The sequence below is a fragment of the Salvia hispanica genome, chromosome 3 (assembly GCF_023119035.1).
Source record: "Salvia hispanica cultivar TCC Black 2014 chromosome 3, UniMelb_Shisp_WGS_1.0, whole genome shotgun sequence".
Classification (NCBI taxonomy): Eukaryota; Viridiplantae; Streptophyta; class Magnoliopsida; order Lamiales; family Lamiaceae; genus Salvia; species Salvia hispanica.
The window spans coordinates 23,933,622-23,952,206 of NC_062967.1; the positions used below are offsets into that span (position 1 = coordinate 23,933,622).

Below are 18,585 nucleotides of genomic sequence, written 5' to 3' on the forward strand. Positions count from 1 at the left end.
TGAAATACAAAATCTTATAAATAATTTAAGTTTTTATATACAATTGTATTTTTTATTGTACAGGTATTCCTCAAAAATTTAAATTAATTTGAGAAATAAAAAAAATATATGAACTTTTATTTAGCAGAATTCAGCCCAGCCCAGCCTATTTAGTTAAGTGGGACTGGACTAGGTCTAAATTTATTGGAAAAAAAAAATCAGCCCTATCCGGCCACGCCAGTGGTGGGCCTAAGTTGGGTCAGGTCCCAAGTTGCCTGGTCTGAGGCGGGCTTGTGCGGAACTGGGCTTGACCAACGCAATCCATGTGACAACTCTACGAGCGAGCGTGATTATATTCTTGGGTATTATAAATTAGTAGGAATACTACATTCGTCCACCAAAAATAGACTAATTTTACAATTTCATTGTGTACCTTAGTCCAAAAAAATTAGGCTGATTTTACAATTTCAGGGTGTTCATCTAAATTAGACCAATTCTAAATATAAAAAGTTTTAACAAATATACTAATCATACACATCATTTTAAATGTGGATTCCACAATCTAGTAAAACTATTTCCACCATCTTTTTTCTCCATTTCTCTTACTTTACCAATTACACATTAAAATCGGTGTTATTTATAATTTTGTCTATTTTTTTTTTTGAACAGATGTAGTATCTAAGACTGAGATTGTCATTCATTTCTCACCACCTTTAATTAATGTTGGAATAAGCATGATCTCAATGGATCCACAAAGCTAATTAAAAGTCCTAGCTATGACGAAAGTTGAAATAGTACTACTCCATTTTTAACACTATGAAAGTTTTTATTGCAAATAATCATGGAAATTAGTATATAGGAGCACATAATTATATTTGTGTGCGCATTGTTGCATTTAATCTATGTCAGTGTTTCTATTGTACTTTCAATTTTTTTTACTGTATAGTGGAGTAGTATCTTATATACATAATGGAATCATTAATTTATATATTACATAGAAATCAAATTTGAAGATATATGAATTTTTCATTCACTTTTAAGAGATGGACGGAAGTGCATATTAAGGTTTGGCAAATGTTTTGCAATAGTTCTCCAAACAATTTTTGAAAAAATTAGACTAGTAGACTTCAATTTTCTAATTACCCCTTTATTTACAAATAATCATAGAGCGTAGGGACTACGGAGAGGGGATTTAAAAGATGAAATACGTCATTTTCTTCAAATTTAATCCTTTTATTAGTAGTAGTTTAGAATCTATTGCTCTATTAAACTGAATACGTCATTTTCAATATAATAAGAATAACTGTCTTTTTCTCTTTTCCTTTTATTATGTATTGTATATAACCACACTATATCATAATTATCATTATTAAATATTTTTTTATCTAAATTCATGCAATTTGGTTCTTAAAATAGTAGACCTTCCAATATCATTTTCCTACATCTGATATTTCAACTAAATGGAAAGGGTACTCCATATTATTCAGCTGCAATAAATGAAGTGTATTATCTTAGTGAGGAAGAAATAATAATGTCAGTAGAAGTAGGTTGATTCCACCTCCTTTCCAATTTACAGTTGAGGAATATCATAAATAATAATATAAATTAATTAAACAATAAAAGCCTTCTACTAGTTTTGCAGAGGATCCGACAAAATTCTTCATTTCTTCTTCGAATTAATTATATTTCAGATTTTGGGTCCACGAATTTGTACATATCTCCAGACGCCATTAATAGTATTTTTAGGTTTTCTTATTATAAATTTTGATATAAATAATCATAATTTTGAGTAACCTCTACCATCAATATTTGCGTGGCTCACCTTCCTCTAATTATTGGCACATCATACGGCAACATCAATAGTTGCAAACTTGCATGCCATTAGATTTGGGGTCGAGGTCTACCCTAATAAAGTGAATCATGTAGTATACCTATTTACAAATTTTTTTTGTTTGACTATCGAATCCCAAAATCTGATTAATCTTATTTGATCGGATTTGAGGATTAAGGCTCTTAGCGAGTTGAACTCGTGACCTCAACGTCACTATAACTCTATATTGTCAACCACGCTACGACCAGTTGATAATACTACTGTATAAAATTTAATACTACAGTATTGATATGAAATAAAATATTGCGCATGCATTTAAAGATTGAATCTGATCTGGACCCCCCTAACCCCCTTATATAACCAAAACTTGAGATTTAAAGTTTGGATCTAATTTTTATAACTAAAAATATGTATTTTAGACTTCGTGACTAATTATTTATTTGCATGACGTCTCACACACAAAGTCCGATATAATCATATTAGTGTAAGTTGCCGATCCAACTGGGAACAATAATTTTTTCGTGTTATTATATAATTATCAAGTAGTATTTATTACATATCTAATTATGTAGCTCTAAAAAAATTATTAGCAATTTTCTTTGTTATTTGAATTTACCGATATGTCCTTTCTCTCAACAATTCCGATTCTAACTTCTGCGTTCGGAGTCAATGTAATTATTTAATTATCATAATAATAATAAATTCTTTTAGGTATAGCCTGAGATATTAGTGTCCACAACGACTTGTTCAACTAAAGTAAGACTAAAAATCTTGATTAAATTGATTTAATTAAGATTTAAAGTTGAAACCGCCCATGGGTTGAAATAAAAACTGAGTGCATTGTAAACTAGTGGATGAAGAGAAATTAGAGAAGGTGAAGCATGTGACAATTAGTGGACCATTCTCAATACTTTTATAACACGCTTTCTATTTTGTCAAAAAAGAAGCATCCCCTCTCCACTGTCTCTTTTTATTTATTTACTTTATTCCTCATGTAGAAGAAAACGACACAACGGTTATCATCACAAAAACATTGTTGTGGTGTTGGACTCTTTAGTTTATACTCTCTGTTAACAAATAATAATCTTGTTATGTATATTAAATCCTTCATAAAAATTAGGAGTACTAGTATTCATTTTCTATATTAATAATTTACCTTCTAACATGATAAATCAGGACAAAGGCAGATTTTAATATTGGAAAGCTCAAAAAGAAGAAATACTTAGTTCTACCACCGTTAATAATTGCAAGTATTTCTCTCGATGCTCGTGTCCCCAAGAAGAATAAAAAAGAGCGGACATATAAGAGGTGTAAAAATAGCACTGGGAGAGGGTGGGAGAGGGTAGAACTGAATAGTCAATATCTCATGATAAGGCTTAGACCATCTCCAAGAATACACTAAAACCTAAAATGGGATAGATATTTAGCTCTAATAGTACTTAAAAATGAATCTCGTTTTTGGTTTTTGACAAAAAAAATACCTATTTTTAGATTTACACTAAATCAAAACCTAAAAGTTTTTCAAATTTTGTGAGTAAAAAAAATAGTATAATATAGAGAATATTCTTTTAAGTTTGAGTTTAGTGTAAATAATTGGAGTAAAATCATATTTAATATGACATTTACACTAAAATAGGTTTAAGTTTAGTATAAATAGTTGGAGATGCTCTTACATCCCGATCAACTGCACAATCAGCCTAAAATACTATTTCCTAAATTTTTGAATTTAGCTACATCCCCAACAATATTAGGTTGCCCCTGACCATATGCATACGTATCAATATTTTTTAGTACTTTTTATATGCATATAATATATAACTAATTTATTTAGTACGGAGTACTTAACTAATTTTACATTTAGATTTATATTACTTAATATCAAGACAATCGACAGTGAACAAAGAGAGTATTTTTTCAATCCATCTGCATCAATAATGTGACAATAATCAACCGTTAGAGCATATACAGGGGCATGCTTAGTGGCTGCCCAAATCAGCTGGTGACTTGGTGCGTGCTTAGCGCTTAAGCACGATGCTACGACAATAAAATATATAATGGGTAATTTTCTTTTAAACGATCATATTTTATTTTTCATTTTATATAACCAAAATTACCCATGAATGTAACCCCCAAACATTTTCTATACGACCCACCATCTAATTTCGTATTATATTTCACAATCTTATTTCTATCTAGTACTTAATATTTTTGGTTTCGATTTTGATTTTTCATTTTATATAACCAAAATTACCGATGAATATACCTTAATCCCCCAACATTTCCTATACGACCCATAATCTTATTTCTCTCTAGTAGTACTTTTTTCGATTTCGATACATCCAATCGAAAATGATGATGCTCCCTCGATGAGGAGTTGCCGAGCACCGACTACAACCAATTTTTTGGGTGCGGCAATGTGATAACTGAAAAGCACAAGAGATCAATGAATGTCGTCGTAAGACATACAAACATCGGAAAAGAGAAGCAACATACCAATGATTGTTTGTGGATCATTTCTTCGAAACCCCGTAATGGGGTCTTGGAATATTTCCTGTCGATTCTGTACTAGTCATGGTTTATTCCTGCGCATTGGCAAACCAATTGTGATCACTAGCAATATTGGTTTAATGAAATTACTAATTTTTGTTTTTATTATAAATCTCTACTGTGACATATAAAAAGAATAATCGATGATGAATGATGATGATGATGATGATGATGATGATGATGATGATGATGATGATGATGATGATGATGATGATGAAATAAATAAATGTTAATAAGTGTTAAATATAGTATAAGTGTTTTGTGTATATAATCGGTTGGGCATACTTTTAAATCATGAAAAAATCAGTGTACAATCAATTCAGATTTTCAGTGTGATGCATCCACTTACCAAAATGAATCGATGGTGCATGCTCTTAAGTTGCTTGAAATTCATGCAATCTTCAATCTTCATTATTCAATTCATGTTTTGAGTGTGATGCATCCGCTTATCAAAATGTTTAATCATATTTCTTTCGTTGTCTTATATACCAATCAATTTAATATTTCATTTAATCATCGTGCCAAATAAATCAATTTGGACACGCATGCATTTCTTCTCTATGAACAAAATTATTTACTATACTTTTATTCGTCTGTTTTTCAATTTAGTAGAGGAAGACTAACTTCGACAGTTTCCAAACACAAATATATAAGCAAATAAAATTGATTATACAAATAAAGACGTACTAGTATTGTGTTTGAGTGGAGTTCCTGAAGCCGACTGAATAAATCAAAAAGAAGAAGATTTTGTTGTTTTATTTAGTGAAAATTGTCTTAAAAATCATAAATTTTGGTTTAATTATGGCATGTCTAACAATTTTAAAATCATCTTACAAATCATAAATTTTACTAACATTTTTCTTATTGCAAAACATTTTATTTTCCTATTTGTAATATGTACTGATCATTAGCGGACAAGTGTTTCAAATTGATGACATGCTTGAATCATTCACTAAATTTATTTTAAAATAATTAAATTTATTTAAAAAAATAAGTAAAATTTATTGCCAGTCTTGTCCTCGGCTAAGTTTTTATAAATTATTATTTCACTCAAATGTACTATTCGAAAATTGATAAAATTGGAAAGTTTTATGGCAAAATTTTCTTGAACTTTTCACTGTTCCATAGGTTTTGTCAGTATTTTTACTATTAAAAGCTATTGGTTTTGCTATAATTTTATTGTAATCAATTACTACATACGTATATAAATTTCTTTTGATATGGTTATGTCATCACCCTCATCAAATTGTGCGCTGACATTTTAATAGTTGTATATAACAAATAACTACTCCATATGCATTGGAGTTGCGTAGACAAATTCACTAAATAATTAATTTCAGGATTAATTACATTTTGAAAGTTGAATTTATGAATTTTTATATTGCATGTGCCCAGTCACATCGCAATTGTCACTTGAAATACTATACATTGCATTCATGGGTTAGGAATCAATTTATAACTTAAATTTCTATAAAATAAAAATAAAAAAACGAAATGTGGTTGGGTTTTTGGTGAGCATGTTGAAAAAGATCAATAAACTATATCAAATTGACAACTGCAAATTTCATGCTAGTAGCAAAAAACAAGCGAAAAGGGATATGCAATCAATCATTAATTTACTATGTACTTTACAAAATCGATTGCTCATTATCATGTTATATTAGTAGTAACTTTTTGACTTTTTACATATACGTCACACGTTCACGTACTTAGGCTTTTTCCTAGAAGAAAACTTGATTGAAAATGTTGAAATATCAAAAGGGGGAAAAGAGAAGGGTCTGAAGATTGAAGCATTTATTGAGTGAATTATATACCATATATATATAACTATATGGGCATGTTTGATAAGTTAGTAATACCAAAATAGAGAATTATATATGGACATTTCTAATTGTTTGATATCATAATTAAGCTTAACTCAAAGCCCAATATAAAACCAGGACCCTATCTAATCTTACCAAAATTATAACATTAACCTTGTTTATGTATCCCACCAATTTGTCAAGTTAAGCCATGTTATTTAATATACAATACAAATTTAGATAATTTCTTTTCTATCAAACAACAACGGAAAAAAATTATATATTTGCATATCTTGACATGAAGCCCGTATTTCTTATCTTGTTTTACATATCTTCTCATATCCCATCTTTTTTATCAAACGAGTCCTAAGAATCATTGACTATTTCCGTATACAAGAATTATTTGAACGCGATATAAAATGGTCATTAAATTGAATTGAGTAGTTATGAAAATTCGTAGCTTCAAAACGAGTTTATATAATGAAAGACATTAAATGAGCAATGAAACATTTCGTGGCAAGCGTGTTATGTGACGACTTCAACAATCAACAATCAACAATCAACAATTTTGAAAATTATATGTATTACTATTACTTCAATATTTTCTAGAAATCTAATTTTATGTTCTGACTTGGTTAAGTTCGTCTGAATTAATCTTGCACTTATTATTGTCATTTACTACTTCTTTTGAAAGTCCACTTATTGATTAATATGAAATTTGTAAAGTGAATAGTAATATTAAGAAAATAATAATAAAAATAAAATTATTGTTCTATCCGTTCATAAAGATAGATACTTTGAGAATGAACGAGTTTTAATGTGAAATTAGTAAAATGTAGGAAAGATATAAGAAAACGTGATTAAATATTGCTAGTGGAGATTTAAGCTCACACCACCAAAGATAAAACTTATCAAAAAGTGGAAGTTTACTGATTATACAGAACTAACCAATATGATAAGTTGTTGAAAAATGCACGATTTCTAAGCTTATTTAGCCATTTTCTATATCAACAATTTCAATCCTAGTTTTTCAGATAATTTTTCATTGTAAAAGAAAATTTTACTAATCATATTTTAAGAATGATAATAATTAGTAGTAGTATTTATTCTGTCTTATTTAAGATCTCTATTTTTTATTTTATAATTTCTCATATTTGCATATTTATCATAAATTTCTCTTTCTTTCATCTCATTGAAATATTAAAATATACTATTTTTTCTAATTAATTGTACTAAACAATTCTACCTAAATTTGCATTCAACTTACATGTGCATAATTCGCAAACTAAAAATCACCCTATTCATCTTTCATTTTTAGTCTGTCCATCTTTTTTATATTTTGCCAAAAAAAAAAATCAATCTTCATTCTCATTAAAATATTAATATTTTTATTATTTAATTACACTCAACAATTTGACGTAAAATATAGTATTTGATCAGCGAATTACAATCCAACTGAAATTTAGTCGAGTAAATATAAATAAGTGTGGCTGTTGCAGATATTTTTCGGAAATGAATAGATTTATAATAAAAAAATTGGAGTCGCGGAAGCGCAGAGATATTTCCAAATTAGTAAATTGAATAAATAATTGGTGACAAATGAAAATGAAAATGAATATTAAATTGATACGTGTTTATATATTTGGGACAGCTGTTTCCTCACCTGAACAAAATAGGGGAAACCAATTTCAAAGAAAGAGAAAAAGGTTTGTAATTGTAGACTCTCCGTTTCAGGAATCAATGGAGTTTTACGCATACCCGTCTCATCATTTCCCCCAATCATCATCATCATCGCCTTCCTCCTCCGAAACCTATTCCTCCTTCGGATTTCTACTCAATAAGATCAAAGATTTCATTCGATGCGCGGTTTCTGCTCTACTGGGGAACGTGTTCTCCGCAATTTTCACATTTTTCTTCGCTTTGAGTGAGTAATTCCTCATTTCATTCCGTTTTGCTCATTTTTTTCTAATTTATTCTGCACATTTTTTGTGATCTTTGCATGTTGTTGGGTTTCCCTAATTCTTGTTCGTGCTTTGTGTCTTATCCCTCAATAATTGGGCGAATTAAGATCTCTGTGCCTGAAAATCTTTATCACCTAATATTATTCAATTGCTCTCAAAATTGGCTTCTTTTTTAGGCTTTTTAGCTGTATTGATTTTAGCGGGGGAAAACCAAGGTTTGGACTAATCTAGGTTTTGAGATTTTGTCTCTTTTTGAGGGGTTATTATTTATATGCAAAGTTGCTATTTTGCCATTTTACAATGCTTGCAATGTTAGATACGAGGTATTATTGGACCTGGATTTTTTTTATTTCGAATTCGATATACTATCATTATAGTTTTGAAGATTTGGTGCTGGGATGATGCATTTTGGCATCATATACTTCTCTGTTTTGTGTCCTTTTTAAATATTTAAGCTAACAAATGCGTCGGTCCATGTCTATGCAGTTGGAACTCTACTTGGGGCAATTACAGGAGCTTTGATCGGCCAAGAGACGGAAAGTGGGTTTATTAGAGGGGCTTCGGTGGGAGCCATTTCCGGGGCTGTTTTCTCTATTGAGGTCTTCGAGTCGTCTCTGCTTTTATGGCAGTCGGATGAATCTGGATTAGGGTGTCTCCTCTATCTGGTGAGGGAAACGTCCTTCATCTGTATCATTGTTGCGTCTTTTAGTTTGTCCATTAAAGCAATGTGCATTGTCAAGAATCACATTTTTAAATATGTTCAATTCCAAAACCTTATAATTGGTTTCTTGGATTGTGTAGATTGATGTCATAGCGAGCCTCCTGAGTGGGAGACTTGTACGTGAACGTATTGGACCAGCTATGCTTAGTGCAGTGCAAAGCCAGGTATATAAGGCTGTGTAGGTTCCAGGAAGTATTACTGGACTTGTACATGAGTTGATACCTTTTGCTTACTTAGTTCTTTTTCTTGAATCAGATGGGAGCTGTCGAAGCACCTTTTGAAGAAGTCCCAAACATCTTTGACACGGGAGGGGCAAAAGGTTTATTGGTAGACATGGTTGAGAAGATCCCAAAGTTCACAATCACCGGAGATGAAAGTGCTGATACTTCAGGGGATGGAGTCTCATGTTCAGTTTGTCTTCAGGTACCAATGCAGTTTCTCGTACCATCAATTGCATTTTGTTTATTTGTATTAAAAAATGATCTCAGTAGCCTTATTGAAAAGTTTTTCTCAATAGTCTCCTTTTTGAATGTATAGGACTTTCAGCTTGGGGAGACTGTACGTCGCTTGCCACATTGTCACCACATGTTTCATCTACCTTGCATTGATACTTGGCTGGTTAGACATGGTTCTTGCCCATTGTGCAGAAGGGATCTGTGATATTTATTCTGATTATATTACACGGAAAACTGCTTTCTTTTTTTAAAAATTTCTTCATACTTACATGTAGGGTATGACCATTCATCCTTTCGAACCATTAGTTGTAGAATATCTCCCTATAATCTCATATGTATGATATGTAAATAAAATTCTAGACACTAGTTTCAGGTTTGGTCATTCTGCTTTTTTGATCATCCTTTAGTGTAGAGAAAATTTTGACTTGTGATACTGGTCTCATTGTGTCCTATGTTCGGATTTAGCTGTATACATTGTAATTTAACAACACCAAACCTTGCTTCACAATAGGATGTTACACTGTTAATGTATTCTACTCCACGAGTTAGGGTTTCTTGGTCGAAAAACGGTTGGGTTCTCATGCATCCTTAACTACTAAACTCTGTTGCTAATTCGCTAGTCTTTAATTATGTCGACCTTTGTCACTTCACCGCTGTTGCACCCGGATCCAACTGTAATAGCTCTGTTATTTGGTGATCTAATTGATTTGGTATTTCAGTGGTATTGCATGTATATGTGATTGTACAGTTTGAGATAAACTAAGTTTTTCTTGTATTCTTAAGCCTGTCCTTTGCACATCATGCCATGCTCCTACTCATTCACTTTAGACAGATTGATGTAAATCATATAATAACTTAGGTTGGCTCAATATTTATTAGGTTTTTGTTTCACCCAATTTTTGAGGCTAGTTATCTCAAAATGTTAATTTTGAGAATGTCATCATCCCTGTGTGGGGCAAGTTGGCATTTTGATCTAAAGCTACACAGCTGTCGAATTTTCATTTGCATCATAATTCACAACATTGGATAAATTCCAATCTTTTTGATCAATGTGAAATATATATTTCAGATCTATTTTTGACGTTCCTAATTAAGATGTTTTAGTAGATGCTACATTTGAAAAGATAACTAGTTACTAGTGCATTATTAATACTCTCTGTGGAAAACAATTTCATTTTTTCGATTTTGGTCCATTCACTAAAATTAACCTTACTGTTATTGCATCTGTATCTCTCTAATATGGTGGATTTTATTTTTTACTAATAATAATTTAATTATTTTATTTAATATTCTTTTTCTTTATTAATTTTGTTATAAAATTTTAAATTTGTATAGCTATATGGATCATTATTTTTCGTGGATGGGTGCAGTATAATATGTTATACCCCTGTGACTAGATTGTCTGATCTCCAATCATCCTTCCTACTGAAATATCTGAGTTTCCACGATGCTATTTTTTTGGATATGCGTGTGTTTTCGGGTTTTTGTGTGGTTTTTTTTTTTTTTTGTTGGGTGGATTTTATGTTTGACAATGATGATTCGGAAATGTAGAGAAAAGAAGCTGATGATGGGATAGTGTTAGTTTGATCATATTGATTCTTAATTAATGACATTAATGGGAGTTAATTATTTATTTAATGGATTAATTAAAATTGATTCATATTTATAATAAATATATTTAAATTTTATGTTATTCTTATCAACCAAACACCTTATTAAAATTATTTTAGATATTATCTTGACAACCAAACATCTTATTATAAATCAAGTACTATTAATTTAGTACTCCTTTCGTCCCGGAATAGGAGTTCACATCTGTTTCGACACGAGTTCTAAAAAATGTAAAGTAGGTTAAAAAAATTAGTGGAATATGAGTCCCAATATATCTATATATATATATATATATCATTTTTTTAATAAAATTTAAGTGAAATGAATTAGTAGAATGTAAAGATAAGTATTTATTTTTATAAAGTACGAGCAAACTCTTAGTATGAGAGACAAAAATAACAAGAGGGGAGTTATGGGACGGAAGAAGTATTAGACCAAATCTATATTAACTCGTCAAATATTGTATCTCATACTAATTTATCTTTCAAACTGGATATATTCATGTTTATATACGAATATACATAATTGTATTCATCAAATAGTGAATTTTGCGATTGATAATTTGACACAATTAATCACCGAAAAATAGCTGAGTGTCTTTCTTGGAAGGAGAATAGAAAACAATGGGAATGATAAATAAATGGAGGCTAGTTGGTGACAATAACATTAAAACAAAAACATAAGATATTGACCTCCTAAAAACAAAAATAGAAGAAATATTTAGAGCATCTTCAACGGCGGACGTCGCGGTAGGATGTCGCGGAAGTTCGACCGGACGTCCGCCGTAGTGAACGAAATGGTAGGACACACCCGTCCCATTTGCCCGTCGGATGGGCTCGGACGTCCAAGTAATTTTGATTTGTTTTTTTTTGTTTTTTTTTAACCCTATAAATACGGCTCGTTGAACTTCATTTCATTTACACCACTTGTGTTGACAAGTTTCTCTCTCTAAACTCTATTTTCAAGTATATCTAGAATGACTAGTAGTCGTGCGGGTGGTAGTGGCGGAGGCGCTAGTGATAGTGATAATGAATTGGATCTCGCTGTGGAAGGGGCGATTGATCGATTGCTACGGCAGAGGCAGCAGGCGGCAGGCGGCGGCGGTACCTCGGCCGATCCATCGCCGACGTCATGTACCCCGGGACCACATTGTTGCACATATTCGGTTGTATCAGGACTACTTCACTCCGCAGCCGCGTTTTGGGGATGCCTTATTCCAACGACGTTTTAGGATGCATTGTCCGCTGTTTATGCATATCGTGGGTGCTTTAGAGAGAAGATACGAGTTTTTCGGGATCGGGGGAGGATGCGGCTGGCAAACCCGGACACACGCCCTTACAGAAGTGCACTGCCGCAATCGAAGGCAACTGGCGTACGGAGGCCCGACCGACATGCTCGACGAGTACCTCCACATTGGCGAGTCTTCAGCCGTCGAGTGTCTGCTGAATTTTTGCGCGGACGTTAGATCGATATTCGGGGATCACTATCTTCGGAGTCCGAGCCCCGAAGACTGCCAGCGGCTGATAAATATGCACGGGTCGGTGCACGGGTTCCCTGGGATGTTGGGCAGCATAGATTGTATGCATTGGGAGTGGAAGAACTGCCCCGCCGCCTGGAAGGGGATACACACTTCAGGCTTCAAAGCCAAACATCTCACGATGATCCTTGAAGTTGTAGCTGACTACCGGCTGTGGATATGGCATGCTTATTTTGGAGTCGCTGGGTCGAACAACGACCTCAACGTCCTCCAGTCGTCGCCCCTGTTCAACGATCAGTGCAATGGCGTTGGTCCCGCCATCAGTTTCGTCGCCAACGGCAACCAACACAATATGGGATACTATTTGGCGGATGGGATACACCCAAACTGGCCCGTTTTTGTGAAGACGATCAAGCATGCGATCGGACCAAAGAAGTCCTACTTTGCGAGCCGTCAGGAGGCAGCGCGCAAGGATGTTGAGCGGGCATTTGGTGTGCCCCAGAGTTGATGGGGGATGGTGAAGGGTCCTGCACGGTAGTGGTATATTCCCAACATCGGCGACATTTGCACAACATGATTGTCGAAAGTGAAGGGGACGAATTGACTCAGTGGACCTACGAAGATGATACGGGAGCCGGTCCAAGCCACGGCGTGGCCAGCACGAATGTGAACATGGGGGTACCTCATGGAGAGGTTGAGCGGTTGCGCGCATTTGCCGACATGCGGCAAAGAGATGCCCATATTCGACTTGAGGAGGATATCATCGAAGAGGTTTGGACGCGGAGGGGTGGACGTTGATGTGGTTGCTTTTTTTTATTGACTATGTAATTTTTTTTTCCGAATAATGTATGCTTTTTTTTAATGAAATATTCGCATTTCCCCGTTCGTATTCGTGTTGAAATTTTAATTCCGTAAATTGAATAATTGTGAATTTTAATTTTATTGCGGGAAGTCTTAATTAATGGATGTCCTAGTGGAAAGTCCTAGTGATGTGGCAGTAAAATGGGAAGTCCTAGTGATGACGTGGCATGAAGTTTTTGTGGGAAGTCCTAGTGGGAGAGACGCCAACGGAGATGCTCTTAGAGAGTGAACCTATGGATCCAATAATGATGCGACCCACTATGGATCCAAACTATTCTTGAGAAGGGTGGTTGAAACCAGAACTTTCACTAGTATTTATATCCAAGTTTATAATTTCATTACCTGAGCATAATTAGTAGTACAGTTAAAGGCATGGACTTATATCTCAACCAATAATTCACGTGATATTTCATAATCTCGCATCAATGCTTTTGACACTATTATATCGTTCAATACAATGCATTTAATACTATTTGGCCTCTGCCCAGCCACTTGTAAAAAAATTAGATTCATACCCACACTATATAAAACTACTTTTATCTTTCTCAAGGTGTTGAATGAAACTTCCTGTCAAACAAAATATATGAAAACGTAGACAAATTCAAATATAACCGAAAACAAAGGATCATCACCTTCTCAGTACTAAAAAATGCAACACAACCTTCAGGCGAAGAAATAAGTAATTTATAACCATAAAGCATCCACAAATGCCCACGCAGCAAAAACATCAGCCACGAAATAGCGAACAATGGCATACAAAAGTCGAACCCAATATTTTAAAACAAACTGTCCATTATTTTCTATCCTCCTTTGTTCTTCACCAAGCTTAGTGTTTTTATTTGTCTATAGAAATCATCCCATCACATATATTAAGATCAAAATCAACTATCTCCCGGTAAATAAATATCCAGCATAAACGGCTGGTCGATCTTTCATCAGGTTCTCTCCAAAAAAATCACAGAAGAAGGAAGAGACAGAGAGTGATAGATAGAGAGAGAGAGAGAGAGAGAGAGAGAGAGAAACAAAAGTTCAGCACTGTGGGTGCGGTGTGCGTCATCTGAACAGCTTGGTCTGTCGTAAAAGATTGTGCCAGTGATTCCACATTTCTAGAGGAAGGCGTGGGATATGCCTCTCTATTTGGCTGGTTTCTCATCCAGTGTTGCAAGCATATTCGGACTGAATCCGTTAATTGATTGAGGACTCATTACAGTGGCTTGAGAGGGTGGCATTATCCATTTCATCCAATCTCCTTTGCGCCTCACTTTATCACCCTGCAAAGCAAAGAAATTCTCACTTAAGCTAACTCGAAAAGTAGCTAAAATGTTATCCATCCTAGCATAAAATACTATAGTAGTGCAGTGGGACTAGAAATTCAATATAAACCAAATAAAAAAGGACCAAACCATTCAAGATCAATATAGTGCTAAATACTAAATCCAATATAAACAGAATTTGACTGAAGTTGATTATCCAATGTAATTAGAACTGCCCTGCCTCACATGGGAGACATCATGGTGACGGATACAAAGTACTATCTTATTAACTCACCTGCACTTCCACAGCATTCGAAGATTTTATAACATCCAAGATAAGCTGAATATTGTCTGTCAGCTGCATGACCTGTAAGCATGAGTTACAATAAACAAAACATATAAGGAGAAGATTGTGGTGATGTTAAAGCTTATATCAAACAAAAATAAAATAAAAATAATTGAATAATGGCAAATACAGTACAGGATCAGTGAGTACTGTTCTGACAACTAAGAGTATCCAGCCTAATATTGTTACAGAGTCAATTTACAAATATTTGACAGAAAAATCTTCATATATCTCAGCTTTATAACAAATTAGATTAGTTACAGGTGGTGCTAAATACTCCCCCCGTCCGATTAGAAGGCCCATTTCTTGGCAGCACGGGTTTTAAGAAATGTTAAGAAACATGGGTGGAAAAAAGTAAGTGGAATATGGGTCCCACACTCCCACTTGTATATATTAGTTTTAAATGAACTGTGAGTTGGATTAGTTAGTGGAATGTGGGACCCTATTACCATTTATGGTAAAAGTGAACCGGACTCCTATTCGCGAACGGACTAAATTGGAAAAACGGTAACCCTATTCATGGACGGAGGGAGCAATTCACAGCAGAATTTGCAAGCCGCCTACTGAAACTAGATTTTTTTTCTGATGGTGAATTGGAAGTGAGAGCTTTGGAAGGCACATGAAAAAATTATAAATGGTATTTCCAAACATTTTAAAATCCTCCAATATAATACTCCATATGACCCTTCATAAAAGATTTCTAGCAACCTAGGCCTAGAACATAATCTTCTAACCAACTTGTGGTTTAGATTAACTCAGTATACACTATGCACAAATCTTGTGCTATTGACATTCTTAAGGACATTGATCCCTTTTATGAAGGTACCAAATCTCACCAAAAAGATTCTTTCCATTCTCATTCATTATATATTGAATCAACTAGTTCCACCAAAAGTTATAATCACACAATTTAATTTCCCAATTTTGATTATTTTTGGGGCCACTCAATAACTTGAAGGCCCATAAAATTCAATATAAAAGACAAGGAAAGAGAAAAAACAATTAAAATTTGAAAATCGATTGTGGTTTTCTTACTTTCTTGAAGCCTGCTATTAACTTAATAGGAACCCATCCCTCGCCATCCATATTCTGACGCAAGAATGTGTCTTTTACCAAGTTCTCGTTACTACAAGACATTAAATACAGTAGATATGAGCTAAAGAAATAAGACCTAAATGCAAAAGACAAAAGAAACCACCAAACGGTACCTAAAATAATAATCAATCTGATTCACTATCTTGGTAGGCAAGTGAGGATCAGGCATGGGGAAAAACATGGATGGCATTGGAACCATAGACATAGGAGTAAGTGAATCTGGATGAGGTCCAGGGACATAAAACACAGGAGATGGCATTTCTGTATATTCACCAAACAATTGTAAGAAGAAACATTATGTTATATAAGCTCCACAAATACATTCTACACACTCAAAAGATTAATTCAAAAGAGCAAACTCACCGGTATAAACCACAGGTGCAACAAAAGGTCGTACAGCAACCGGAGGTGGGGGAACAAAAGGCGTGTTAGGAGCTGGTCCACGTAGAAAAGGCCTAGAGCCCGTTCGCTGTTGGGATCCATGACTTTCTCTATTATGGTTAAAACTTCGATGACCCCAATCTTGTTTTCCACCACGTTCTTGATCACGTCGTCCTCCATGGTGATAAGAACCATCACCTCGAGTAAGTGGCCCACTATTATTCCTTCTATAAGTACGTTGTTGTTGTGGTTGTGTCTCATTCGCACTATAAGATCCTCCTCTTTGTGCATTGTCCTTATTTTTTGTGTTGTTATCCCTAGAAGGTTCTCCGACTGAAAGTTTACCTGTACTATGAGTCAGAGCATCAACCGTTGAACCATGTTGTGGAAGAGGAGCTTGAGAAATATTGTCCGTAGATGGCATGTGCGGACTAGAGCTGCCACTGCTATGCTTAGCTGACTCTCGCTTGGGGCGAGAGGAGTTAACATGGTTCGAAACTGATTTTGGACTTGAGACACTACTACCAACTTCTTTTGGTGAAGACACAGATCCTCCAGTCAAATCCTCCTATACATCACAACACAAACACAAACACAAATTTACAGATAATATTTTCATTTTCAACAAACATTCAGAACTAAATTAACACTAATATACATTCATTTCTTTCAAAGTGTAAAATAATATAGGCATAACATTCAAGTTCAACAAATCAAATAGTACATAATTCTATATATAGTAGTAGTAATAACAGACATAATAAAATCAATATGCAAGGAAAAAACATCGATCCTGAAAAATAGATTAGTAATAAAAATCATTCAAGCTCATAATAATCTAGATGAATACGAATATAACGAATCAGATTAAATTGAAATCAATGCACAACGACCAAAAACCTGTGAGATACTGACTGATCCATGAGAGAGAGGCTTGAGAGAATATGTAGGAGATTTAGGGGATGCACGAGCAGACTCGGACAGAGCTGGCCACAACTCAGCACCCATGACAGCACCCACCGCCTTGGCAGCTGCCCCATTGGATGGCTTGTTCCACACTGGCTTCTTTCCGGCCTCCCCATTTTCCAGCTGAAAATCTTCACCCGCCGCCGCGGCAATACCATCATCCACCACCGTGTTGACTTCTTTGACAGGTAAGGAATCCGAAGACGTTGAAGAAGAGGAAGTCAAAAAGTGTTCCTGATCAACGATTCCCGAAATCGGCATAGACGGAGGAGAGGCGGAGGGGGAAGGCACGCCGCGCGCCGCCGACGACCTCCTTGATTGGCGGCCCCTGGGAGAATTCTGAGCTTGGATAGGATCGGAGGAAGCGTCAAAGGCCGTCGACATCCCAAAATTAGGGTTTTCTTCCTCCACCAAATGAGGGTTTTGGTACTCCCCAATTCAACAACTCAGCAAATTCGAAGAATTAGTAGTAGCTTTTGGAATCTGATTCCAATACTTGATTGGGTTAGCGAAATTTCAGTGGATCAAAACTCAAGACATCACTTGGATTAAAGCCGATCAATTGAAACCAAAAGAAAAAAAAATCGAAGGAATAGAAATGAGAAAGAAAAAAAAAATCGAATCGAATCCAATCGAATCAATCAACGAACATTCCAAAAATCGATCAGAATCGAAGGAAAGAGCGGAGACGGAGAGATTTTTCTCGTCACTGAAGTTTCCTTCTTTTTTTTTTCTTCTACAGAGAAACAAACCTCGACTCTCGCTCTTCTCTCTCTCTTACTAGCTTTGTCTTTTATTCTTTGCTTAGCACTAAATATTACCACCGCAATTTCTTTTTATTTAATTTTGAGTAAAAGTATAATAAAATAACGTATGTTGTCCAATTGTACGTATCAAACAAGTGTATTAGTAGTAACTAAATAATCATGATTTAAAATTTAAAGTACTTAGGTCCATCTCTATAAATAGGTGTGAAAAAATAAATGTGATTTCCTCCATTAAATTTTCGGCAAGTTAAGTAAGTAGGATGTACACTTCAGTTTCACAATTACTACGTTGAATGTATATATGAAAATATTAATTATAGTAGGATTATTTAATGCCAGTGAAATCAAGCAAAAGAATTAGAATTTATTTTCACGCCTTAAACTGTCCTGACTCTCACCAAAAAAATTCCAGATTTTATAGTAATTTGTTTTAATGAGTCTATAAACTAACTGAAATACTAGAGCAGTATTAACAAAGTAAAAAAAAAAAAATTAAACTTAAATCGGGATAGAACGTGCATACTATGCATAG

General features: G+C 34.3%; 2 protein-coding genes across 3 annotated transcripts; one reads left to right on the plus strand and one right to left on the minus strand.

Annotated features, from left to right (window-relative positions):
- Nucleotides 1-7,821: 7,821 nt before the first annotated feature.
- LOC125210721 (NEP1-interacting protein-like 1) lies at nucleotides 7,822-9,827 on the plus strand. The gene is made up of 5 exons (XM_048110300.1): nucleotides 7,822-8,083; nucleotides 8,607-8,785; nucleotides 8,922-9,005; nucleotides 9,097-9,264; nucleotides 9,379-9,827. The coding sequence occupies exons 1-5, from the start codon at nucleotides 7,900-7,902 to the stop codon at nucleotides 9,499-9,501; spliced, it is 738 nt and encodes a 245-aa protein (XP_047966257.1). The 5' UTR covers nucleotides 7,822-7,899; the 3' UTR covers nucleotides 9,502-9,827.
- A 4,080-nt stretch (nucleotides 9,828-13,907) lies between these two features.
- Nucleotides 13,908-18,072, minus strand: LOC125212027 (la-related protein 1B-like). 2 transcript variants are annotated; one of them, XM_048112036.1, is made up of 6 exons: nucleotides 17,236-18,072; nucleotides 16,303-16,888; nucleotides 16,053-16,200; nucleotides 15,880-15,970; nucleotides 14,794-14,865; nucleotides 13,908-14,516 (listed from the first exon to the last, which is right to left on the minus strand). In XM_048112036.1, exons 1-6 carry the CDS (start codon nucleotides 17,668-17,670, stop codon nucleotides 14,379-14,381), a joined length of 1,470 nt encoding a protein of 489 aa, XP_047967993.1. In that variant the 5' UTR covers nucleotides 17,671-18,072; the 3' UTR covers nucleotides 13,908-14,378. The 2 variants fall into 2 exon arrangements, with proteins under 2 accessions (XP_047967993.1, XP_047967992.1); XM_048112035.1 differs by having other exon boundaries at nucleotides 17,221-18,071.
- Nucleotides 18,073-18,585: the final 513 nt, after the last annotated feature.